Source organism: Xyrauchen texanus, chromosome 2, assembly GCF_025860055.1.
Source record: "Xyrauchen texanus isolate HMW12.3.18 chromosome 2, RBS_HiC_50CHRs, whole genome shotgun sequence".
NCBI classification, from domain to species: Eukaryota; Metazoa; Chordata; class Actinopteri; order Cypriniformes; family Catostomidae; genus Xyrauchen; species Xyrauchen texanus.
Genome location: NC_068277.1, coordinates 54,976,333 through 55,004,181, shown reverse-complemented (window position 1 = coordinate 55,004,181; position 27,849 = coordinate 54,976,333). Strand labels below are relative to the sequence as shown.

The following is a 27,849-nucleotide window of genomic DNA, read 5'->3' as shown; positions in this document are numbered from 1 at the left end:
CCATCTTTGATTTTTAATGGGAATGAAAATGAGGCTGTGAGAGATAGCCTTTCATCTCTTCAATGGCATGCAAGGTATAAAGCTGTAAAAAAAACTCCAAGATCACATCTGATTTTCCACAACTCATGTTGTCTGGAGTTGTCTATGTTCGTGAAAACATGTTTTTGCAATGTTTTGTCCACGGAACTATCCAAAAACATTTTAAACTGCAGTAGAACCCATTGATGAGACTGTACGGGATCAATAATCAAATATGGCTCTGCTGTGAATAAGGTCTATTGACTATACATTAATTTGATCAATTATGTTGGGCTTAACTTTAATAACATTGTTGAAATGTTAATAAAGTTATGTTCCTAAACATTTATTTATGTCTCCCACTTTTCCTGGAGAACTGTTAATATGTGTAAAAAGCAAATACAAATGTGGTTGTAATTTATATTTGACAAGGTACCATATTTATGAATCAACAATGAACATCTGTGCTAGTATTTATCTCATTTACTTGTAATTTTTACACTTAACTAGGCCTGCATTTAGTTTCATTTCCTTTAATAGTTTTCTTCTTACTTGAGTATTTTTCTCATAGGATACTTTAACTTTTACTTAAGTCAGTTTCCATAAAGGTATCTTTACTTATACTTAAGAATGACAGTTGGGTAGAATACTTTTTATACAACACTGGACCAAGTTTCATTTGTATTACCTAGGCAAAGGCAAAGACATTTAACCTTCTAGAACAAATGAGGCAAACTTCATTCAGGCTTTGCAATTGTGACTTATACACCCCTTGCACTTTTATGCAATGACACATTAGGTCAAGACAACCGACCTTGTTGGACTGGACCTAATGGAAATCCTTTTGCGTGAATCTAAAACCCTCCCCTCTGCCTCAGCACAAACTTCAGAAATACCAGCGGGTGGAGGGAGTGCAAGCATGTGTCCCCATGTCCTCTCCACACCTCCTGCGTCACAGAAGAAATTATAGACACTGGAGTAACGTTGAAGCACAACAGAACGTGCCTAGGTCAATATTGTGGATTTTTTTTTTTTTTATCTTTTGTGTGCCCATGTTAAAAAGGACCAATTCATTTCACAGACTTCTGGAATAATATTTTTTGGAGAAGAAGAAGTGAAGACTTGTATCTCGTGCACTCCGCGTCATGCCGGCTGGGTTTCAGCAGTTAGGAGGGGAGGTAACAACAATATAGATATATTGGATATTGGATAGAAATTATGTTATTTTTATATAGTATATGATGATGCCGACTGTTGACTGATGCCGACTGTCTTGTCATACATTTGAACCATTTAAATCTAACTGATTTAAAAAAAAAATGTAGCCAATGTAGTTGTTTACACTTCTCATAAGTCAAATATTAGTGTGCACTGAAAAATATTTTATGTGGTAACGTCTAACTTAAATAGGGTTTTTTTTCCGAAGTAAAAAAAAATATTATCATCACTGAATCAACATGTTTTTGAGGTTAAGATAAGGCTGGATAGGCTCCTTAAGGTGACAATTGCATGTTACCAGTTTTTACAGTGTTTTATGCTTTAAGGTAATACATTTTGTTAATAAAAGCATAAACTAGTTTTTGAGAATATCTATATACCTAATAATAAATGATGTACTTACTTTACTGTAAGATGGAAAACCTCTATAAGTTCTGGTAAAATAATAAAGTTGTTTTTGGAGATTGCAGTCAAGTGAAAGTGTGAGACTGAGAGCAAAAGGCACTAACAACACTGCAAGTGGAAACATGTAAATGGTCACATCTTTACCTTTAAAGATGTGACCATCTTTATAACCTAGGAGTAACAGCATTGCAGCCACACATTTGACTTTCAAATGACAAAGTGTAAATAGTTCTGTATCTATTGTGTATGTACAGTATGTGTTAGTAGAGTTTGCAGTGCCACACTTTGTTGCTGAAAGTAATTGCAACGCTGAAGCTCCACCATTTGCCAACTTCAACAATATGTGCATTATGGCTGCAATCTGAAAAGTTGTTGTTCATAACGTGAATAAAGTAGTTACAATATTTTGTGACATGTACAAAATGACTATTTAAAAAAGATCCATAATGATGTCATCCTAACCATTCTAATCTACAATTATTGAGACATATTCACTTGCAAATGGCAAACATTTATTTGACCTCTTTCTTTCCTACTAAGAAACAAATAGATGTTACTTTCACATCTCACATCAATACAGTAAAAATAGATATGAGGTGTGACATGTATGAAAAGAAAGGACAGTTTCATTCATTTACTAAGGAGAGCAGTTTTTAAAGATTTCACCTTGTGAAAATGGAAAGATATGTCTGTCCAAGCATGCAGACTTTGTGTCTTTCTTCACATTGTATGTGGGCATGTATCATTTCAAAACACAACTTAGTGAAGAATCAACACAGCAGGGTCAATCTGTAGAACACTAAACAAGACAGTAAGGGCAAACATTATTTATACTGCATTTGGATTATAATCCATTGTAATTATTTGTGGATCATAAAATTTGAAATGTAAAATAATAACACATTTTAAAAACATTTATGTTGCATTTATCTTACATCATTTACAAAATCTACGTATGGTTCAAATTTTTAAACCGCAATTAAATATTGGTCTTAAAGCTCATTACGTTGCTAAGAATTTCTGAAGGCTTAGGTATCACTTGGATACAATGGACAAGTAGTTAGTGCCAACATACCAGTAAGTGTTAAATAATGCAGACAAACTCTTTGTTTAGAGAGGCATATTGAGCACTCTGTATGGGTACTGTGTGCAGATATAAACAGAACAAGAACCTTCCCGTGCTCCTGTCAGTCAGTGAGAAAACAGGTGTGGGCTTTGTACTGCTAATTCAAAAGTACAAACTGCAAATGCCAGAAAAACCAGAAAGACGAGAACAGGGTGAAATCTTTGACCTCTAAACATATGACAAACTAAACAGAACGAATCAATGTATTCACGGTGTTTATTTTTAAATCAGCAAACCTTAATTAAATATAAATGTATCATAGTGGCATTTGTCTGGAACAGGCAGAAGTCAAAACGGCAATAATTATTTTTATTGCACTTTACTAAATAACTTTGGCCACACAAGATAGAATCCGCATTAATATACCTTAAAACAAAAGCTGCTGTTGGATCGCATCATGGAATACAAACATATGGGGCAGTACTTTTGTTTAATCTATAAATTTAATATATTTATAAAAGATCTCAATATGTAAATATGTCATTTAAATAGCATAAAGCATGTCTTTAAAATTATTTGATGAGGTCTTGAGAGCTTTTGCATAATTCATTATTGTTATATTGTTTATATTTTGTGTAGAATGATAAAAAATATTCCTACTTCAATAGTCATGTGGTATTGCAACTTTAAAAGTTATTCTGTGTGTTTGTTTTGGTGTCCTGCAGAGAATAACTGGAACCCTCGCACTGTCAGTTTTCACAGCTGTGCTCGGTTCCCTTCAATTTGGGTACAACATCGGAGTCATCAATGCTCCTCAGAAGGTAATGTGATCCATATTTCTCCTACCTCAAGTAAATCAACATAAGTGGATGGCAACAATCTTAAATTTGTAATAATTGTTTTAGGCATATTTACAATGTATCTTTAAAGGTTCACTCCGTGATTTTTTTTTTCCTTATTAAGTTTTACATCTAATGAAATAAACTGTAATTTTGAAACATATAAATCATGATCATTTACAAGAGATGAAGACTCCAGTAATATTGGTAGCCATATAAAAGCAGTTTTATTCTGCATGGATAGGGTGTCCTAATGGGGGCTACCATGTTAGAATCACATGACTGGCCAAATACTACTCGCTTAATCATAGGGTGCATCTCAAATGGAAGGCTACAACCTAGTAAGGCTGGATATCTCAGCTGCCATGTCTTCAAGCACCATCGAAGTCCATCCCTCTAGCTCCGCCTCTCACGATTGCAGGTGAAGGCAGACACGGGACAAGGATCTACTTGCAGCGGAAAGCTTTATTGAATAACAAAACAAACACCAACAAAGAAAACATCCACGATGGGAAAAGGTAAAACAAAACACGGAGGGCATACAAAGGGTTAAACGGGAAGTAAATAAAGACAGAGAGCACGGATAACAGGCATCCACATACATCAAAGACCAACAGGGGAGTGGAGAAACAAACGGGGTTAAATGCAGCGACACAGGAAGATAACAAACGATATTCAGGTGCAGACAATAACGCTGTGGCAGTGGTGATGAGGGCCGGGGACCATGGGACACAGACAGTGAAACACGGGGCGGACAACAAGGAAAACGTGACATGGAACGTGATAAGTGACAAGTGAAACAGAAAACACAGGGCAGACAACACAGGAACGTGACATAATCCCCCCCTCAAAAGGACCGGATTCCAGACGGTCCTAAACAACAACAAAAAAATAGAAAAAACAAACAAAGGTTCAAGGGGAGGGGGGCTAGACAAGGGGGAGAACAGACAGACCAGAGGGGGCACAAGGGACACAGAGACAGACCAAGTTGGCACAAGGGACACAGAGACAGACCAAGGAGGCACAAGGGGCAATCAGGAAGTCCACGGAGGCATAAGGGCAAGGAGGCAGTCAAGGGGGCAGGGACAGGTCCAGGAGGCCTGGGAGGTGGCCAAAGGACAGGGACAGGTCCCGGAGGCGGAGCTGAGAGGGGCTCTGGAGACAAAGCTGAGGGAGGCTCTGGAGGCTCAGGAGGCGGAGCTGAGGGAGGCTCTGGATGCTCAGGAGGCGGAGCCGAGGAAGGGGGCGCCGTAGGAGGCTTTAGGGGCGGAGACCTGGAAGGCTCTGGAGGCGGAGCCGTGGGAGGCCCAGGAGGCGGAGCCGAGGATGGCTCAGGAGATGGAGCCGAGGGAGGCTCAGGAGACGGAGCCGAGGAAGGCTCAGGAGGCGGAGCCGAGGAAATGGGGCGCCGTAGGAGGCGTTAGAGGCGGAGACCTGGAAGGCTCTGGAGGCGGAGCCGTGGGAGGCCCAGGAGGCGGAGCCGAGGATGGCTCAGGAGGTGGAGCCGAGGGCGGTGGCGCCGTAGGAGGCTTTAGGGGCGGAGACCTGGAAGGCTCTGGAGGTGGAGCCGAGGGAGGCTCAGAAGGGGGAGCCGAGGAAGGCTCAGAAGGCGGAGCCGAGGAAGGGGGCGCCATAGGAGGCTTTAGGGGCGGAGACCTGGAAGGCTCTGGAGGTGGAGCCGAGGGAGGCTCAGAAGGGGGAGCCGAGGAAGGCTCAGGAGGCGGAGCCGAGGAAGGGGGCGCCGTGGGAGGTTTCAGAGGCAAAGACTTGGTAGGCTCTGGAGTTTCTGGGGGCCGAGTTTTAGGAGGCTCGGGAGGCCCGGGAGGCGGAGCCGCAGGAGGCTCAGGAGGCTCTGGGGGCGGAGTCGTAGGAGGCTCGTGCGCCCCTGGAAGGCTCGAGAGGCGGAGCCCTGGAAGGCTTGAGAGGCTCGAGAGGCGGAGTTCTGAAAGGCTCGAGAAGCTTGAGAGGCGGAGCCCTGGGAGGCTCGGGAAGCACGAGAGGCGGAGCCCTGGAAGGCTCGAGAGGCTTGAGAGGTGGAGCCCTGGAAGGCTCGAGAGGCTTGAGAGGCGGAGCCCTGGAAGACTCGAGTGACTTGAGGAGCGGAGCCCTGGTAGGCTCGAGAGGTGAAGCCCTGGGAGGCTCGAGAGGCTTGAGGGGCGGAGCCCTGGAAGGCTCAAGAGGCTTGAGAGGCGGAGCCCTGGGAGACTCGAGTGACTTGAGAGGCAGAGCCCTGGAAGGCTCGGGAGGAGGAGCCCTGGAAGTCTCAAGAGACTTGAGAGGCGGAGCCCTGGGAGGCTCGAGAGGAGCCCTGGAAGACTCGGGAGACTTGGGAGGTGGAGCCCTGGGAGGCTCGGGAGGAGGAGCTCTGGAAGGCTCGGGAGGAGGAGCCCTGGAAGACTCGAGAGACTTGGGAGGCAGAGCCCTGGGAGGCTTGGGAGGAGGAGCCCTGGAAGACTCGAGAGACTTGGGAGGCGGAGCCCTGGGAGGCTCGGGAGGCGCTAGCTCTTGGACGGTCATGGCTACTGGCGCTGGCCCTTGGATGGTCATGGCTACTGGCGTTGGCCCTTGGACGGTCATGGCTGCTGGCGCTGGCTCATGGACGGTCATGGCTGCTGGCGCTGGCTCTTGGACGGTCATGGCTACTGGCGCTGGCTCAGGGACGGTCGAGGCTACAGGCGCTGGCTCAGGGACGGTCGAGGCTACAGGCGCTGGCTCTGGTACGGTCGAGGCTACAGGCGCTGGCTCGCTGACCGTGGCAGGCGTGGGCGCTGACTCGTTGACCGTGGCAGGCGTGGGTGCTGGCTCGCTGACCGTGGCAGGTGCAGGTGCTGGCTCGCTGATCGTGGCGGTGTGCGCTGGAGAGCGGAAGCTTTTCTTCTCCTCCTCCTATGGGCGAAAGAAGTTGGCAGCGCTGGCTCGTCGATCTGGGTAGGCATGGGCTCAGGCTCGAAAGCCGGAATCACTAGGGGTGGTTCCTCGGCCGCTTCTTCAGCACGAGACTCACGTACTCCCTCCATGTGTGCTCTCCGGGTTCCCTCCGCCGGCATGATAGTAACCCGACCATGTAGATGGTTTTCAGGGAAGCGCCGTCGAACCCGGTGTGGATGGCGACAGTGGAGAAGAGCCGTGAGTACTCGCGAACGGTCAACTTCGCCTGGGCCAGTTCGGTGAAAACCGCTGCTAGATCCATCTTTGGTCGGTCTTTCTGTCACGATTGCAGGTGAAGGCAGACACGAGTCAAGGATCTACTTGCAGTGGAAAGCTTTATTGAATAACAAAACAAACACCAACAAAGAAAACATCCACAATGGGAAAAGGTAAAACAAAACACGGAGGGCATACAAAGGGTTAAACGGGAAGTAAATAAAGACAGAGAGCATGGATAACAGGCGTCCACATACATCAAAGACCGACAGGGGAATGGAGAAACAAACGGGGTTAAACGCAGCGACACAGGAAGATAACAAACGGTTTTTCAGGTGCAGACAATAACGCTGTGGCAGTGGTGATGAGGGCCGGGGACCATGGGAAATGTAGTTTTATAAACAGACAGTGAAACATGGGGCGGACAACAAGGAAAACGTGACATGGACGTGATAAGTGACAAGTGAAACAGAAAACACGGGGCAGACAACACAGGAATGTGACACCGCCCCTGTACTGGACACTTTCACTCATGGATTAAATTAGTTTATGGATTAATGAAAACAAGGCTGTGTGGGATAGACTTACCCTATCTTCAATGCTGGCATGCATGGCATAAAGCTGTAAGAAGCTCCTTGATCACATTTGATTTTCTACAGCTCATGTTGTCTGGAGTTTTTTGTTTATTGAATGTTCTTGGAAAGATGTTTTTTTATTTTTTCAATATTTTGCCCATGTTACGATCCAGAAACTATTTAAACTGCAATATAGCCCATTGAAAGGCTATACATATCCCTCACAGCCTCTTTGTCATTCCCATCAAAAATCAAAGATGTCACTGCTGTGAATAAGGTCTATGGCTCCAGTAACTAAAAAGTATTGCTTTGGAATGATGCTGCAGCCACACCGCTAGGTGTCAGTTTAAGTCCAAGATGACGTATTCAAAAAATGACAGAGTGCACCTTTAAAATTATTCCATTTGAACAGCTAATATTGTGCTTACACAAGGAATTTGGCCTGGATTGAAAAACAAAGACACATGGTTTAAAACATAGTCGAAACACTGTTTTTTTTAAAGTTACTTTACTGTTCTTTAGATTTAGATAAGATAAGACTTCTATATTACGAAACAGTTGCACCGGTGGAAAAAAAAAAGAGTAGGCTAAACAAAGTACATCTAAAATACAGTTCTTGCAACCAATCTAAGCACCTTGAGTAACTTAGAATCATACATAATCATACACTGCCTGGACAAAAAAAAAAAGAAGTCACATACTCTTGTTAGGGGTATAACAGTTATGGCCCGGACCAGATATGGAGAAAGAAAACCAGGAGTCGAGAAATTCCAAAAAAGAATCAAAAGTTTGCAGTGAAATTGGTAGAGCCAGCGGCAAAGTCTCACGAGGAGATCGAAAGCCAACTCGTACCTTACACAAAATCTTACATCAATTATACCATTTGCAAGGACATACATTCCATTATTTTACTCCTGATTGGCTAAAAGAACATAAAGTCACAACATATAAACCTCGCAGATGGTCGCGGGGCGTCTTCGAGTCGGCCTGGTGTGCATCCCTGGTTCAAAACCTAGGTAGAAGGTCAAACGCACACACAAAACACTGACGAACGACAGTCCTTCTCTGGGCACAAGACAGCTAGAGCACACATTATCAGGCCATTTAAACCAAAACAGAGAGATAAAATATTCACTCCTCGGGCAGAGGAGAGGGTTGAAATAACATACATTTCTTCCCTAAAGAAATAATAAATAGAAAATCACACTTCTACTATTCAGGTAGTATTGCATAGGACTTTAAACCATATACTTAATCATAGAAAAGTAACGATCAAACACAGAACATATGTTTAACCTTCTCCCTGCCCCCTCTCATCACAGCTAAGCTTATCCCCAAAGGACGTGCAGGACAGAGAGACTCTGGAATGTTCCTAAAAGAGACTAATTAACATTCAACACACATATGATTCAAAGTATATTTCAATTATGCATAAGAAAATAGAATTGATTATGTGATCATGCATATAGTTAATTCATCACTTTATTAAAGAAGTTAAGCAACAGAATACAGATAGATATTGATATAAAAGGATATATATATATATATATATATATATATATGTACTGATATATCTGAAGAGCCAAGGGATTTTGACCCTCACCCTTCAGTCCCCCGTTTTAGACCAATGTGGGGTCCAATACCGCCACGTCTGGTCTACCAAGTGAGGTCACTACGGAAGGTGGAGTGGTAACGCATGCTTCCCTGATGGGTCACACTTGTCTCTTCGCCTCATTGCGGACATGCTGGATACTAAAAATTCCCAGTCCCAACGCAAAGGCTCTCCCACCTTCCACTCACAACAGTGCCTGGATGTTATCCTTCTTAAGTTTCTCTTCCAAGCGTGTCATCAGTTTTCTCAGTCGGTTCTCCTCCTCGGAAGGGTTCAAGTTACTGCAAGCAGACCTAAACAACGCTCAACATGTGCAGTCTCCTTCCAAGGGTCATCGAATCTAGTGTACCTATCACAGACTGCACCGTAAGCCCTATTAGTGTCCCATCGGATCATGTGGCATTTAGTTGGGACTAACACTCCCCATCCACCAACCTTTTTGCATAATGAGGGTAGTATCGGGATAATTTGGGGAGTGACCAAGCCAATAGGTCACTGTCTCATTTCCGTCCAGACGATAACAACGATCATTTACCTTTTGGTACATGGTCGGAATTAAATTTAGACCCTCAGTTGAATTTAGACATGGGTATTGTACCCATGATGGACGGTTATCGATCTCCTCGCAATCCCAATGAGTTGAAAACTCATGGAATCTCCCTGTCCAAATTGAAATTTGAATCCACATCAAAAATGATAAAGCGATCAGAACTAAAAATACCAACGAGAGCGGAAGTACCAATTGGATGAAAGCTCGTTTCACTTTCAGTCGTCTCTCACTACGCACTTCTTCTTGAAGAATTAGCAGCTTCAGTATGTCGTCGGATTCAGCCATCTGTAATGATAACACATTTGTTCTAGAATTCTAGAATTTTAACATACACGACAGACCTTTAATGATCCCGAGGTAGTAAGTTGTTACACTTTTCAAGTGGTTTCACCTGTGACCAATGTCTCCATACGGTACCCAAAACCCCCCTGTCCAGTAGAACAGAGGTGTTAGTGGTCAATACCACCTGATAAGGCCCATCAAATTTCGGACCTAAGGGGGAAACTATCTCCTGCTGTAACATTACATTGTCACCTATTTCAGGCAAAGCAGGCATGTCTTTTTGCTCAACATTATCTCGATCTGCTTGTCGTGTGCTAACACTAACCCGTGTGTCTCGCAGACTGTCATCCAAAGCTTTCAGATAATTTTGTAAAGCGTCTTTCAAAGGCTTCCTCATGTTGCAAGGGGGCATCCCAGGGCAGCCGCATGTAGCGACCTGTCATTACCTCAAAAGGGCTGAGCTGTGTAGTCTTGTTAGGGCTGGCTCTCATGCTTAACAAAATCGCTGGGACAGCTGCATGCCACCCTTTCCCCCACTCCAACAATCTCTTTCTCAATGAAGTTTTAAGCGTACGATTAGTGCGTTCAATAGATCCGCTGGATTGGGGCCTAAATGGAATGTGAAAGTGTTGCCTCACCCCCATCAACTTCATGACATTTTTCATCACCTTCCCAGTAAAATGTGTACCCTGATCTGAATCAATTTGTAAGGGCAAACCCCATCTTGGGAAAACTTCATTCAACATAATCTTGGCGGTTGCATCTGCGGTGCAGTTTCTCAGTGGAAATGCCTCAACCCATCTGGAAAACAGATCAACAATCATTAGAATGTATGTAAAACCTCCACTAGGGGGCAGTGGACCTATGAAATCAATTTGGAGGTGTGTCCACAGCCTTTGAGGTCGAGGGGCATGTCCTAAGGGAATTTTCAGCTTAGAAGAAGAATTAACCTTAAGGCATACTAGACATCTCTTACAAAAATAATTGCAAGAAGCCCTCAGGGGCCACCACCAGGTTTTGGAAATCATTGCATGTAGTTTTTCAGGACCTGCATGTGCCAAACCATGATACAAAGACATTAGTTCAGTTCTAGCAGAAACAGGACAAACAAAACGCTCATTAAATTTCCACAGTCCTTCTGCATTTTTCTGAGCTCCTAATTTTGTCCATTGTTCTATCTCTTCAGGGTCATCCTCATCATAGAGTTTAAAAATGTCTCTGGGGGTCTCACTCTCCTGAGGAGCAAGAGCCATAACACTCACGCAAGTCTCAGTCCGTGTTGCAGCCTCTCTGGCAGCTGTGTCAGCAGCTCGGTTTCCTGTGGCCTCAGTAGAATTGTCCGTTGCATGTCCAGTGACTTTGATAACTGCTCCTGTTGCAGGAAGATCACAGGCATTCATAAGTTCTTTTACCTGCTGTTGATGAGAGATCGGCAGACCGGCAGTGGTTAGAAATCCTCTGCGTCTCCACACAGGGCCAAAGTCATGAACAGCACCATATGCATAACGGCTGTCAGTGTAAACATTGACTCGTTTCCCCTGGCCATACTGCAATGCTCGTGTCAATGCGACCAGCTCGGCCACTTGAGCCCCTCCTCCTGAAAGAGAACCACAGTCAACAGTTTCACCATGTTCATTTACAACAGCCCAGCCAGTGAAGCGTTTTCCTGTTCATGAAAGCTGGAACCATCCACAAACAACTTCATGGCATCAGAAAGTGGTTCAGATTGAAGAGGGCTCTGGCTGTCCGTCTCGATCAGTCGGGCACAGTTGTGTGCAGTTCCTTCTTCTGGAAGCAAGGAGGCAGGGTTGATAGCAGTTTCAATGTCAATATTTATATCCACATTTTTACTCAAGAGAGTGGCCTCCCATTTAGCTCGTCTTTGATTAGAGATAGAGCCTAAGCGAGTGTTTGTTAACAATTTCAGAATCTGGTGTCTAGTGTGCAGTATCACCTTCTGATGAGTCACAATGTCCTCTGTAACCTTTACAGCCCACTCTGCACAGTCGCATATCAACAGGCACGGATGCTGTCCTGCCATTGAAACAGGAATAGGAGCAGAATAATATCCTACCATCCCATAGGAGTTTCTTCCTGGAACCCTTTGACCCAGGGCAGCTGAATAGGATCGAGTTCCCACCCATGTCCATAGATGGAACGGCCTGCTGGCATCGGCATGACGTAATGCTGGGGAGGAAGCAAGAGTTTCTTTGATACTCACAAACGCCTCCTCCATCTCCTCAGTCCAGTCGATCAGCTCCGATCCAGGTTTTCCTCCTTTCAGCGCCTCTGTGAGTGGTTTAGAAAGTTCAGTGTATTCAGAAACATACTGGCGGCAGTAATTCAAAAGACCCATTACTTGCCTTAGACCAGTAACCGTGTTTGGTTTTGGAAGTTCAGTGATAGCTTTAACTTGTTCAGGAGTGATGCGTCTGCCGTGCACACCCACAATTTGCCCCAAATAAGTCACTTCAGGCAGTGCTAGCTGTGCTTTCTTCAAGTTCACTTTGAAACTTTACTGGATCGATGAAGGATGCTAGTACCTGATGAAACAGTGTGGGTGAGTTGCAGAAACCTTGTGGCAAACGACTCCATGTCCATTGGCGACCCCTGCTGGTGAAAGAAAATCTGCCTTGGTCCTCCTTGGCTAGGGGACAAGTCCAAAAACCATTAGAAATGTCTAAAGCAGTAAAAAAAACAATGTTCAGATCCTATCTCGTGTAGGATGGTTGCGGGGTTGGCCACCAGAGGGTGCATTTTCTCAGACACTGAATTCAGAGAAGTGTAATCAATGGTCAAACGCCAGCTCCCATCTGGCTTTTTGACAGGCCACATGGGAGAGTTAGTGGGAGAGGAACAGGGAATCACAATCCCCCGTTTGCATAGTTCATCAACAACCGTGTCAGCCCCCTGTCGAGCTTCATTTTTCAAAGGATATTGTCTTTTGGCTTCATGCAAAGGACCTGGGATGCTCAGTGGCTGAATCTTGCTAAACCACAATCATATTTATCTTTTGCCCATACATCAGGAAATTTGGAAATTATAAACTTCCACTCAGGGCGAGTTTCAGTTAACCTAGCAGGTTCAGCCACTGCACATCTCTGCTCATAGTGGGGGCCACTCTGAGATAAGCGAATTGTTTCATTGCAGCCAAGCACTAGCTTATCTTGAGAAAGCAAAACATCAGCTTCGAGTTCTTTCAGAATGTCAACACCGATTAGAGTCCCTACAGTATTTCTCCCTACCCAAAATTCAGTCCAATATACTTTTTCAGAGTTAGAAATGGTTAGAGGGACAGGAACAGATTTATGATATACATTTGTGCCATTTAGACCTTCTATATACAAAGTTTCAGAAGTGATCTCAAGATCGAGATCTTTTAAATTCTTCTTTTTTATAGTGTTTAACTATATTATTATTTATTTTATTTTTTTTTTGTATTTGTGTTGTTGATATGTGATGTGTCTTATGTTACAGTGTCAAAGAAAAATTTCCGCTCTGTGAAAACAGACTGGACAATAAAGTAAAGTAATTGATACAGTCGCGCCCGTGTCAATCAAAATAAGGCATCCTTCACACTCATCATCGGCTAGCTGGAATACAAAATGAAATGTTAAGAAGATTGCTAGAGACTGATCACCTCAGACCACATTCATCTTCATTGTGTTTTTTTTTTCTTCAGTGAAAGTGAATGGTGACTGAGACTGAACGCTCTTTGGCCTTGATCACTGATAAAGTGTCTCAGTGTTCCCTGCTATCAAAATAGAACTGCATCTGTTTTTCTGTCAGGCAAGCTGAGAGCACACACACACACTTTTTCCCAGAAAATCTTATCACATTTCACAGTCTCATTTTTCACAGTATTTTCTGCTTTTTCACAAACAGCCTCGAAACCCTTACTCAAACTACACAGATCACAGCCGACTTCCTGCCCAATAATTTTTGCCACTCTATCACGCTGGGCAATCAAACTAGACCATCCGTCCATCACATTTGGAATTGCCTTTTCATGGCTTAAAGGTATACCACCCAGTTTACAAATCCATGAATAGGCAAACACGGATAGATATTTGGCCCTATCAGCATCTTTTTTTGTTCTGCAGCCAGTCAATCTGCTGCATGACGTTCCAATCAGAATCAAACCCCTGACTGACCATTTTCTTAATGAGCTGTGCACATTTCTTTGATTTGAGCTCGTCAGAGCAGAGCTGTTTACAGCGTGTGCCCTCCTCGTTTTGGTCAGAACTACCCAGAAAATTCCCTTTATCAGACATTTTTCTTGGTCACAGTTGAAAATCACTACCGAAAAGATTTTAGCAGCAAATATTTTACGCGGATAAATTAACTATAGCAGCAACAATACTGGATTTCTACCAATTTCACCACAAAGTATTCTTCACAAACATCCTGGTCACATATACTGATCCATACCAATTCGGGTCACAATTTATTTATTTACTTGGGACCGTTCCTGATGCATCCCTGGCAAAACAATCCCTATTGTATTTTATTTTATTTTATAACTAATATCTGAATCCCTAACTGCCTGATTCACTAAGCTCGGGGTACCCCTATCTGAGGTGGAAGAGATTGAGCAGATTTACGGTGCCACTGGACATCCCGTCCAGGGACGCACTCTGCCGGGGTGCTGCTACACCAATGCCCACCTGGGCACCCCACAGAGCACGTTTCACTTGCGCTGTTTGCTGTTTTAACCCTTAACAGCTCTCTCAGCGACTTCTTATACTCTCAATAGTATAATTAAATTACTCTTCACTCGCCTCGTCGGAGTGAAGCTCTCCCGCTCCCCTTCAAAATCTCTTCCAGTCAGACAGCCCTAACAATTAATAAAAGCTTCCTACCTTGTTTGCTGATTTGCCAGAGATGTCACCACGGAGTGATTGCCCGCGAATCCTCCACCAAACTGTTAGGGGTATAACAGTTATGACCCGGACCAGATATGGAGAAAGAAAACCAGGAGTCGAGAAATTCAATTAAAGAATCAAAATTTACTGAAGAATAGTTTGCAGTGAAATTGGTAGAGCCAGAGGCAAAGTCTCACGAGGAGATCAAAAGCCAACTCGTACCTTACACAAAATCTTACATCAATTATACCATTTGCAAGGACGTACATTCCATTATTTTACTCCTGATTGGCTAAAAGAACATAAAGTCACAACATATAGAGTTAAATGGCCTATCAACATTAATCAGCGCAGTTGTCGTCCGCGCCCGAGATTTACATCTGAAGTGACCTCGCAGATGGTCGCGGGGCGTCTTCGAGTCGGCCTGGTGTGCATCCCTGGTTCAAAACCTAGGTAGAAAGTCAAACGCACACACAAAACACTGACGAACGACAGTCCTTCTCTGGGCACAAGACAGCTAGAGCACACATTATCAGGCCATTTAAACCAAAACAGAGAGATAAAATATTCACTCCTCGGGCAGAGTGAATGAAATAACATACATTTCTTCCCTAAAGAAATAATAAATAGAAAATCACACTTCTACTATTCAGGTAGTATTGCATAGGACTTTAAACCATATACTTAATCATAGAAAAGTAACGATCAAACACAGAACATATGTTTAACATTCTCCCTGCCCCCTCTCATCACAGCTAAGCTTATCCCCAAAGGACCTTCAGCCGACGTGCAGGACAGAGAGACTCTGGAATGTTCCTAAAAGAGACTAATTAACATTCAACACACATATGATTCAAAGTATATTTCAATTATGCATAAGAAAATAGAATTGATTATGTGATCGTGCATATAGTTAATTCATCACTTTATTAATGAAGTTAAGCAACAGAATACAGATAGATATTGATATAAAAGGATATATATATATATATGTATTGATATATCTGAAGAGCCAAGGGATTTTGACCCTCACCCTTCACTCTAATATTTCGTTGGACCACCTTTAGCTTTGATTATGGCATGCATTTGTCATTTTGACATTTTGAGTTGCATTAATTTTTGGCCGAGATCTTGTATTGATGACACGAGAGTCAAAACACAACATAAAGTCTTCTCCAGCACATCCCAAAGACTTTCAATGGGGTTAAGGTCAGGACTCTTTGGTGGCCACTTCATGTTTGAAAATGATTCCTCATGTTCCCTGAACCACTCTTTCACAATTTAAGCCCGATGAATCTTGGCATTGTCATCCTGGAATATGCCTGTGCTGTCAGGAGAAAAAATCCATTGATGGGATAACCTGGTCATTCAGTACATTCAGGTAGTCAGCTGACTTAATTTTATTGCTGGATAACTTTGCTGAGCCTAGACCTGACCAAATGAAGCAACCCCAGATCATAACACTGCCTCCAGAGGCTTACAGCGGGCACTTAGCATGAAGGGTGCATCGCTTCGTGCGCTTCCCATCGTACCCTGACACTACCATCGCATTGTAATAGGGTAAATCTGGACTCATCAGACCACATGACATTTTTCCATTGCTCTACAGTCCAATCTTTATGCTCCCTAGCAAATTTAAGTCATTTTTATGATTAGCCTCACTAACAAGTTGCTATCTTGTGGCCACACAGCTGTTTAGTCCCAATTCTTGTACGTGTGGACATCCTCTTATTTTCACTATTAAACATAGCCGTGAGTTCTACTGTCGATTTTGTACGATGTGACTTCACCAAGCATTTTAGTGATCTCCGATTACGATCATTCAAAAACAATTTCCGACCACATTTCTTCCACAAAGCTGATGGATGGTTCATCACTATCCTTCCAGGTTTTAATAATGCGTTGGACAGTTCTTAACACAATTTCAGCATTCGCCTTAGTAGGGCTGGGCGATATATCGAATATTAATGATATAATCAAGATAAATTTGCTGACAATGTAAAATTGATCAAATTTGTGAATATCGAAATGATTTTAATGTGCTTTCATTCGGCCATTAAGTTTCATAAAGTGCGCATCAATAGACTAATTTCACAATCCTTCATTGCTGCACAATTAAACAAAATAACATAAAAATGGCAAATTGGTCATATGTAATTATTCAGAATAACATGCTCTGTGTGTGGTTCAGAACAAACCGGTTACGTGCTGATCTGTATGCACGCGCATGGCGGCACTCTCAGATCAGTTCACGTGAAATCAAAGTAATGCAGGTTCAAGCATTCGTGCAATTCCAAACATTAGTAACAGTAACAAGTTATTATACAAATCTACAAACGCGGCACAGAATAACAGAAAAGGAGGATATTACAGCGTTTCAGGAAATGTGGAACATTGTAAACTGTCAAATACACATTGCCTTGTCTTTGTCACAATAAAAGCTTCTTGTGAAGTTGAAGTAAATACGATGGCAGCTGTGGTGTCAAAATAAAAGCCCCCAGGTGAAGGTGAATTAAGCAGTGCAGAAATATATTACTTTTGTATAACACAAATGTAATAATCAGAATAATAATGATAATTTAGCATTATATTATAATAATCAACCTGACATGTCCCACAGTAATAATTTAGTATAATGCAATGTTCAACTGGGGTTTCAAAAAGAAGTCAGTGAAGGTTCTAGTGAAGGTTGCAGAACAGTAATGAGTGTTTTCAAATCTGTGTGTGTTTTCAAACCTGGATGGGCGTTTCTAAACTATCCAATGAAAGTATGGACTCTCAGTGTAGAAATTAGTGGGTGTTTCCAAAACAGGATGGGTGTTTCTAAACTAACCAAAGAAAAGTAGGGAAATTCAATGGTTTGAAAACGCCCACTGATTGGGAAAAAACGTTTTAAGGTAAATAATGCTTTTTATTAAGCTACTATGTATCATTGTGTATGAAATATAAATATAAAGTGCATATCAATGAAAATTATTTAAATTCCCCCTCCCTTGTGTTTATTAAATGAAAAAAGTATTATTTGATTTTTAGTTAATGTCTTTAAAATATTTAATCTACTTGGCTACAATAGCTCTTTGATGATATGATGGTTCCTCTGATAAAAAGAAAGAAAAGAAAAAAACAGACATTTTAGAGCAAATACATAATTATCGAGATATATACTGAATATCGTCAATAGGTTGAAAAATATAGAGATATAATTTTCTAAGACATATTACCCAACCCTACCCCTTAGTTTTCTTTGTTGATGCAGTTGCCCCTTCTGAAATACAGTAATATCTTTTCCATGACCATGGGATACAACTTCCGACATGGTTGTTTAAGAAATGAGAAGCTACACACTGTATCAGTTAGGGTTAAAAGAATTGTTGCCAGCTGACACATATTAATAACCGCAATAATGATCCAATCATTGGCTTTAGTCTCTGCTTATTTAAATCCGAACAGCAATTATTATTTTTTTTTTTTGGTCAGACAGTGTATATCTCTGCTGATTTAAAATCTGTAACTGTAAAATACTTCATTATAAGCTGTTAGAATATAAAAACAATCTATCTCCCTGTATGATATACATTAAACCAAGTATATCTATTTCTAGAGCATGTTCTGAAAAAAAGTCTTTACCATACATCTTCATATCACATTACCTTGTGATAGTTCTGCTTTGGCATAAGAACATGAGACTCTGTGTTTGGTTTAAGATTTATACCATATACCAATCAGCCATAACATTAAAACCACCTGCCTAATATTGATTAGGTTCCCCTCATGCTGCCAAAACAGCACCAGGCTGGTTTGAGCTGGTTTGAGTATTTCTGTAACTGCTGATCTCCTGGGATTTTCATACACAACAGTCTCTAGAATTTACTCCGAATGGTGCCAGAAACAAAAAACTTCCAGTGTGCGGCAGTTCTGCAGATGGAAATGACTAAGTCTATGGTAACTCAGATAACCGCTCTGTACAATTGTGGTGAGAATGCTATTCTGAGATGTGGGTTGGTGCTGTTTTGGAGGCACAATATTAGGCAGGTGGTTTTAATGTTGTGGCTGATCTGTGTATATTGTTCACAAGAGGGTGCAGTAAGGTTCATGTAATGTGGAGTATACCTATTCATTAGACAGAATTTATCATACAAACCTATACATAATTATTTGTTAACCCAGCATTTTCTCTATTCTGTCCATCCCCTCAGATCATTGAGCAGGACTATAACTCAACATGGATGGAAAGGTACTCGGAACCAATTCCTCCACCAACACTGACGTCTCTTTGGTCACTCTCTGTGGCCATTTTCTCCATTGGCGGCATGCTGTCCTCCTTGTCTGTGGGAATTATCTCAGAGTTCTTTGGCAGGTGAGAGGCAGTTTTCCCTTATCACTTGAATGCTAATGATCAGTAAACTCATGATTCTTGATTTATCAGACCTGTCACACATCTGTGAGATCTAGTATTGCAAAAGTAAATGCAGAACATTTGGTGAATATGTAGGGGATAATATCATGGCCATTATCTTGCTTGTTTCATGACTACTTACCAAATAAATTAATAAATGGGCATGACATTTTGATTTGAAGTTGAAATATGCAGTTAAAATCATTTGATTGTGCAAGAAGAAAGAGTACACAGAGTGCTACGAGAGACATGGAGCTAGCACAGTGTTTGAAATTGAATGTCAGGGACAACGATGAAATATATAGTTTAGCTGTCACAAAAATTATTTAAAAGCAGAATGTACGGTGCGTGAGAAGGGCCACACAAGACACATCTATGACAAATGCTACACGAAGCGTGGGGTGATATGTCACCTGAGTATCTTGACAAACTAACAGCTAGAATGCCAAGGATCTGCAAAGCTGTCATTGCTGCACGTGGAAGATTTTTGAAGAGAATTCTTTGAAGTAGTTGAATTTTATTTAAAAAATTTTTACTTGTAATTTTTCATGTTATTAATGTCCTAACTATATATTGTGATCAGTTGAATGCCACTTTGGTGAATGAAAGTACCAATTTCTTTCCATAAGTGCAAAATCTGTACATTATTCCAAACTTTTGGCCGCCAGTGTACATCACAGTCCAGAAGACTGAAAAAGTCTTGATTAAAAAGGTTAGCAAGCAAAGCAGGAAATTGAGGTTTAAATTAAGATGTTAAGGTATACAGTACTAGGCCTAAGTTCCTTACTGTTAATTTAACAGTTTATATTTTTAATCTAAAGTGACCTACAATTAATTTACTACAGCCATGGCCAAAAGTATTGGCAGTGACATAAATTGTGTTTTGCAAAGTTAGCTGCTTCATTATTTGTAGATAATTTTTTCACATGTTTCTATGGTATACTGGAAAACAATGATAAGCATTTTAAAGGCTTTTATTGGCAAAAACATTCAATATATGCAGAGTCAATATTTACAGTGTTGACCCTTGTTCTTCATAACCTCTGAAATTCACTCTAGCATGCTGGATATCAGCTTTTGGGCCAAATCCTGACTGATGGTGATCCATTCTTGCCTTATAAGTGCTCGTAGTTGATCACAATTTGTGGGCTTCTGCTTGTCCACTCGCCTTTTGCAAGGGCATAGTGGTGATAGAGGAATGAGTTACAGGTCATAACAGCTATGTAGGTAATTGCCTGGTCTTAAAAGAAAATTACAAGTTTAATACAAGTTAAGCTCAATCGACAGCAATTGTGGCATTATGTCAATTACCACAAAAAGTATTTTTGCTTATCCCTCCTTTTCTCTGTGTGAAGTGATATGTTTGTTTGGAGGGTTTAAAGGCATAAATGTATAGCTTATCATTTTATAAAAGCACCTTTATTATTAAAGCTCTTGTAATATTTGAGCAGTTAAATTGTCATGGTTTTTGTGGGAAGGGAAGAGGCAAGACAGTGAGGATCCAAACGCATAAACAAAAGAAGAGGATACAACAAACAGCCGCGGGATGTGCATTATAAGTCTAGGCCTTCAGAGCGATAAGAAAACAGTTTCACAATGAAAAAGACGCTATGCCTATCATACATTACGTGGCAGTCAACTCATAATACAAATTGACATTTTAAAAACATGTCCAAACACGAAAGCCAGAACTTGAAACGACCCTTAATGCTCGAGCAAGCCTGATTGCCTGCAGCATGACATGTGAAATGAACGTCTCCTGGACAGACATTCAAAAATCATAATTTTTCATATGAATCTACCAAGGAGGTCTACAGGGGCAGACTGGGAATAGAAGCCAGGGATTTTACATAGAAACTGGCCCAAAAGTTTTGTGGCCCATTCTGAATAACGCGGTGGCCCATTTCATCTTACCACGGACCATTCGGCCCTGTTTTGTGGCCGGCCTTTCCGGAAAAGACCCGGTTCTCCCGATGGCCAATCCATCCCTGGAGGTCTATAATATTTGTGATTTAAATGTTGCTTGCAATACATTTTGTTTCATCAGGGTACACGGTTATGCTGTGTTCCATTCAAGTTTATTGTTATTGTTTATTATGCTGCAGTGTTAGCACACAGATAATTATGTGTTGATATTCTATTTTGACTGTGCTAGGAGGAAAGCAATGCTTATCAACAATGTCCTCGCATTTATTGGTGGAGGCCTGATGGGGATGTCCAAAATCAGCCGATCATTTGAAATGATGATTTTAGGACGCTTTATCATTGGGGCATATTGTGGTAAGCTTGAACTCTTTTCTTAAACATAAAGAGACAAATGTATCTATTGTATATATACAAAAGATGGACAGTAAAACAATTTCTATAATTAAATATTTAACCTGCCGTACAGTATCCTTGGAGCTGTAATTTGTAATTGAATAGCTGTATATAATTCAGTAAACAATCAATTACAATGACTGTTTACTGAAAACTTAAGACATAAGAAACATAGGTACTTCTCAAGAACCGTTTTTTTCTCCTTTTCTGATAACTTTGAATATATAACCTTAGGACCTGTCACACACATATATATATATATATATATATATATATATATATATATATATATATATATATATATATATATTCAGATAATTAAAATGCATTACATTCTTGTGGCAGAAGAGTTCATCATTGATAAGACAATACAAAAAGCGGCTTTTGAATACAATGTATTGTTTACTACCATATTATTGAAAATAAGCCAATCATTGGCATACAGTTCACTGCAATCCATTTCACAAGTGAATTTGTCAATCAATTGGAGATTTTTTATGAGGGCTTGTTTAAGGACCCGTCAACGTATGCCTGCGTCAGACATGCTTGTGTAGCGTCTCGGGTGCATTGCATCATAAACATATTTTAATCAAGTACAATCAAGTTAAATATAGTTTAATACTTAGAAAACATCTTGAGATTCCTTAGTTCGTATTTGCACTCCATCAAGTTTTTTGAACACAAGAATGTAACGCATGTTTCTGTTGTTGCTACTGAAGGTTGTTTTTTTCACTGTATAAACTGCACGTTGCCGCACAGCTGAAGTTTCACTTACTGCCCTCTGGAGTAAACAGGTGGTACTACAAGATTTCTCAGGATTCTTCCTTATTACGGTCTGGGGGCATTGCGATTAATCGCGTTAATTTTTTTTGTGTTATTTTTTTATCAAATTAATCTCACTGAATTAACGGGTTTAATCGACAGCCCTAATTTATTAATTTTAACAATAGCTCGGACAAGTTTTTTCTGAATTGCAATTATACATAATGGTCTTGTATTTATTTTGCTATAGTCTGGATTTATCTGTACCTCCTTGCTGAACACGATACCTTTATGCAGTGGATTGTTATGGGAGTTCTTCTTGTTAGATGCTATGAATATGAAATTAGAGAATTCTTTGTTTAATTACAGCAAATACTGAAGCTATGCAACCTATTTTATTTATAAATGTGTTTTTAGATATAAATAAGTCAAAATAAATAAAATGAAAATGGAGGGGAAGGAGGGCTGCAGTAGTCAGGGGACTCAGGGAAAGTTTATAGAATTCCATCAATTGTGCAGTTACGTTACATAAAACAACAAAATTAGGGCTGAAAACATCTGCGTCTCAAATAAGCGCCACCTAGAGGTGATGTGGTGGAAATATTAAGTTGAAAATAAAATCTTTCACATAGCACTTAAATGGACAAGTCATATATCAAATGAAAGCTCTCATTCTCAGGAATGTGATTATATAGTGTATTTTGTTGCCCTAATACAGGGGTGTCCAAACTTTTTCTGTTTCTGTTTTTTCCAAACTTTTGGGGTGATTCTATATCCTTCATTATAGGCTTAGCATCAGGATTGGTCCCCATGTATGTGGGTGAGATTGCCCCTACCAGTCTGAGAGGAGCTCTGGGCACACTGCACCAGCTGGCCATCGTCACTGGCATTCTTATAGCCCAGGTACAGCGAGAAAGTTCAAGAGAGTTAATTTGCATTGTGGTGTCTTTTCCTTTTGGATTCATCAGTAATTTGTGTGTCTATATTATCTTTGGATTTGCCCTAGTCTCCTGCCCTCTATAATTTTATTATCAATGCAATTTCCTTCTCATTGTCTACTGTGGACTCTCTGCAGGTCTTAGGACTTGAATCCCTGTTGGGCAGTGAGAAGCTGTGGCCAGTGCTGGTGGGTGTTACAGTACTTCCTACAGTCCTACAGATGACGCTATTGCCTTTCTGTCCAGAGAGTCCACGCTTCCTCTATATCATCCGATGCCAAGAGCACCATGCAAAGAGTGGTAAGGAGTCAAGCTAAAAACACTGCCTGCCAAATAAATCCTCTGAAATGTAATATAATAATGTAATATAATATGGGGTCAGGGTGGAAAATAAGTGGATAAATTAGCCAATAAATGGTAAAATTATATTTAATTATAAATGTTATAATTACAATATAATTATATTTACTAAATTATATTTAACATACTGTATTTGTAAACTTTAATCTATGGTTTTATTTCTGTCATGAAAGATTTTATGAAATTTTAAAATGACTTTTAATATTCCCTATTTCTTCACATAACAATAATAATAAGTTAATTATGGCTAACATTGCCTTACTCTACATTCAGTTAATGCGTAATTACTGTCTTATTCGTGCTTAATTACTACACTTAATTACTACACTACCTAAAAATAAACATGAGCGGAGTCTTGGGAGCGACCTCTGTGGTCGTGGGTATGGACAGAGACTAAGGAATTACCTCCGTGGTCGTATACATGGGCAGAGACTTGGAAACGACCTCCGTGGTCGTATACATGGGCAGAGACTTGGAAACGACCTCCGTGGTCCTGAACATGGCAGAGACTTGGAAATGACCTCTGTGGTCATGAACATGAACAGAGACTCGGGAATGATTCCGTGGTTGTGGGTGTGAACAGAGTTTCCGGAGCGACCTCTGTGGTCATGAACACAGGCTGAGACTCAGAGACGAAATCCCTTCTCCTAATCCGTGAGGCCAAAGTTGGCAGTGCAGGCTCTGGGACAGACGAGGCTGGCAACGTTGGCTGTGGCAGACATGGCCATTGACTCGATGGCCATGGCAGGCATTGGCTCATTGGCAATGCGTGGGATGCTGGTTTGGCGGCCATGACGTGAAACTCTTGCTCGGCGGCGGCCATGACGTGGAACTCTTGCTCAGCGGCGGCCATGACGTGGAAATCTGGCTCGGTGACGGCCATGTTGTGAAACTCTGGCTCGGTATCTGCCTCCCCCACAGTGAAAGTGGAACCAATGATGTGCAGGGTGAGGTCGATATATTGGGCCAGATTGAGGGAACTGCGACTGCCAGGCATCAAGGAAGAGATGCTTATTAAGTCCGACCCGAAAAATGTCCTTCAGGGCGAGCTCACTAAAAGCCATCTGACAAGCTAGGGCACAAAAGTCCTCTGTCAGGACGATTCCCCTGACAGAGGCTCAGAAGCTGAACTGCTGGGTCCATTGTGACTTTGAGTATTCTGTAACGATGCTGACAGGCAATGACACAGGAGTAGATGACGATGACGAAGTGTAGAAACCCACGTGCAGTTTATTTACAGTTGTAGAATCCAACGTGAAGTGGTACAAAACCAAAACATAAACATAACTTTACTGTACTTGACTTTACATAAACTATGATACATAAACATGGACTTGACTTGACTTGACATAGCATGATAACGTTACACTAAACAATACTCGACAAGGACAATGGCAAACATGAGGGCTTAAATACATGACATGGGCGAACATAAACCAATGATAAAACAGAACTCTAAACAAGATAATTAAACAATAAACCAATGAAAACAAGACACTTGAAAATGGAGGGTAAAACAGGACATCACATGACTAGGGGAATACAGGAGATGAAAAGGAACTAAATTTTCAGAATAAAAGATTCAAGATTCAATGGAATCAAGACATGAACAAAAACACATTTAAACATGACAGTCAGATCTTTAACAGTATGCCCCGCAGCAGAACACAAATAACTTTTATTAGTATTATTTACATTAATAATTAATAATTGGTGAACCAAAATACACACAAACATATACACACACAACAATAAACACTTTAATGCAATTTTGTCTTGCTCAGCTTTACGGCGTCTGACCGGGCGTCTAGAGGTCAGTGATGGCCTGGCTGAAATGAAGGAAGAGAAGAGGAGGATGGACATGGAGAGGAAAGTGTCCATTGCTGAGCTCTTCCGCTCTCCTCTGTACAGGCAGCCCATCATCATCTCCATCATGCTGCAACTCTCCCAGCAGCTGTCAGGAGTTAATGCTGTGAGTGTTGCAGATAGTGCTCAGTCATAAATGAGAGAAGAAACAGGAAATTAACTGAGATTTAACTTGTATTTTGAGCTTCCCTACACGACTCAAGGAAATACACATGCTTCGTTATCTGTATTGGTACTATGAAGTTAGTGAACTGAAATGCAATTGACTCTACCCCATATGGTGGTACAAAAAATAAAGCGTTGGGCTTATTGGTTAATGTATATTTCAAAGTAAATTCAGCATGCACTTTGTGAACATTTATCTCTATTATGGTAATAGATTGCTTTTAATGCATTTTTTGTTTATGGCAACAGAGATATTCAGTGAACTGAAATATATGATATCTGTATTTTAAATGGGATGGTATGAATTTGCTAAATCAGAGGCAATAGTGTAATAAAAAAAAAAGCCTAATTAATGAACACATTTCTTCCATATTTTCTCACATATTGTCTTTTATTTTTAACTCCTCAGATCTTCTATTATTCTACTGATATCTTCAAGAGGGCTGGAGTGGAGAGTCCAGTGTACGCCACCATAGGGGCTGGAGCTGTCAACTGTGTTTTCACTGTGGTCTCGGTATTTAAAACCAGATCTCATGATTTCTTAAAGAAGAACTAACAAGATAAGATTTAGAAGCCAAATTAACCTTTTAGGTTTGCTGTAAGCGATATTAGCCATCTAGAATTTCAACAAGTTGAGCTGTTGGATTAGCCGCACCCCCTCTTCCCAAATATACCAAATGTACAGAGCCTAGGAAGTCACCTGTAAGAGGGGGAAAAAGTGAGACCTGCAAATCCGTGCCCACAATTTAGCAATTTGTACCCTTATAAGTTTATAAACCGTGCTCACAGATATGTAAGCCGTTTCCACGGTTTTAATAAATTTAATAAATTTAAAAAAAAAATACTAATCTGTACTCTCAGATTTGTAAACCGTACCCTCAATTTTGCAATTTGTACCCTCAGTTTTGCAATCTGTACCATCAATTTTATAATCCGTACCTACGATTTCACAATCTGAACCCACGGTTTGCAAACCGTACACACGGATTTGTAGCCCCTCTGTTGTATGGCAAACCTTTTATACAAAACACATTTAACATTTACAACTGTTACGAGCAACTTGGCATTAAATGTATATACAATACTACAATACTATGAGAACATGCAAATTGATTGCAGTCATTCACTGCAGCCAGTGGACACATTTTTTTGTTGTTGCTGTTTACACTGTCTAGTGCTGTTTTTTTGTATACGTTTCCATGAAAAAATCGCTTACAACACCTTTAATTGACACTGGCTTTTCCCATTAGCTGTGGGCCAAAAATAGGATAGATTTTGTCAACAGGGTCTCAATGTTTTTGTAGCTGTGCAGTGAAGATAATAAAATTCAAGTATTATAATAAAGTAAAAAAAAAAATTTTTTTTTACATTTATAAAACTGTTAAAATGTTTTAACTTTTCAAAGAACACATTCCTATATATGTTTATACATTAATATAGTTATACATTAAGAATTATTCAACAAAATTATTCAATATCTTTTAAGCAGTGTTGGTCTGTAATGAAGTACATGGCACTACATATTCAGAATACAAAAATGATGTAACTGTATTCAGCTTGCATTACGTTTTCAAGCACCTGTATTCTGAATACGGTTACTTTAGAAAATTTGTTAGAAAACCTCTAGAATACTTCTCTCATAATGACCACAAAATAAGGCAGATATGAAAGAAAAATGTTTTGTCAATATAGTGAGAAGCAGTGGTTTTCTTAACTAAGCAAATATTTTGCCAGGTTCATGTTTTCACAACAAATTTGGCTAATTTGAAAACACAATCGTGGGTTAAAATGATAGAATCACAGATTTTGTTTGTTGGGATACTATATTTTTCTCTCCTTTTTTCTCTCCAATTTGGAATGCTCATTTCCCAATGCACTCTAAGTTCTCATGGTGGTTTGGGCTTATATGATCATATTTCTTGGTTCTAGTCTGCAAGCACTCTAGCTGCTGCATTTTGAACTAACTGCAGGACATCCTCCCAGTAATGCATTACAATCATCTAGTCTTGTGGTCATAATTGCATTAGTTTGTTTTCGACATTAGAAACAGAGCATGTGTCATAACTATGAATGCTATTCTACAAACATTGGAAATGTGATTTTCAAAGGACAGATTGCTATCTAAATACAAAATACAGTTAATTGCTGTAGAAGACAACATGACAGTACATCCATTGAGAGTCAACTTATATTTTAGCGGCTTATTTATACGAGGATTTTGGTCCAATAATTAGTACCTCTGTTTTGTCGGAATTGAGTAGAAGGAAATTTCTAGCCATCCAATCTTTGATATCATTGATACATTCTGCTAACTTCAAGAATTGTGAAATTTCATCGGAATTCGAGTAAATATACATTTTGGTATCGTCGGCATAACAGTGAAAACTAATTCCACGGTTCCTGATCATGTCTCCCAGGGGAAGCATATATAAGGAAAAAAACAGAAGCACTAAAACTAATCCCTGTGAC

At 40.7% G+C, this 27,849-nt stretch overlaps 1 protein-coding gene across 1 annotated transcript in view; it reads left to right on the top strand.

Annotated features, from left to right (window-relative positions):
- The first annotated feature begins 915 nt into the window (after positions 1-915).
- LOC127659851 (solute carrier family 2, facilitated glucose transporter member 4-like) overlaps positions 916-27,849 on the top strand; it is a 31,941-nt gene continuing 5,007 nt past the window's right edge. Inside the window, exons 1-8 of the mRNA XM_052149810.1 lie at positions 916-1,196; positions 3,433-3,528; positions 18,771-18,931; positions 21,126-21,250; positions 22,839-22,954; positions 23,127-23,289; positions 25,134-25,321; positions 25,790-25,894. Of these exons, the coding sequence (XP_052005770.1) occupies positions 1,164-1,196; positions 3,433-3,528; positions 18,771-18,931; positions 21,126-21,250; positions 22,839-22,954; positions 23,127-23,289; positions 25,134-25,321; positions 25,790-25,894 (987 nt within the window). The 5' untranslated portion in view covers positions 916-1,163. The remainder of the gene's footprint in view (positions 1,197-3,432; positions 3,529-18,770; positions 18,932-21,125; positions 21,251-22,838; positions 22,955-23,126; positions 23,290-25,133; positions 25,322-25,789; positions 25,895-27,849) is intronic.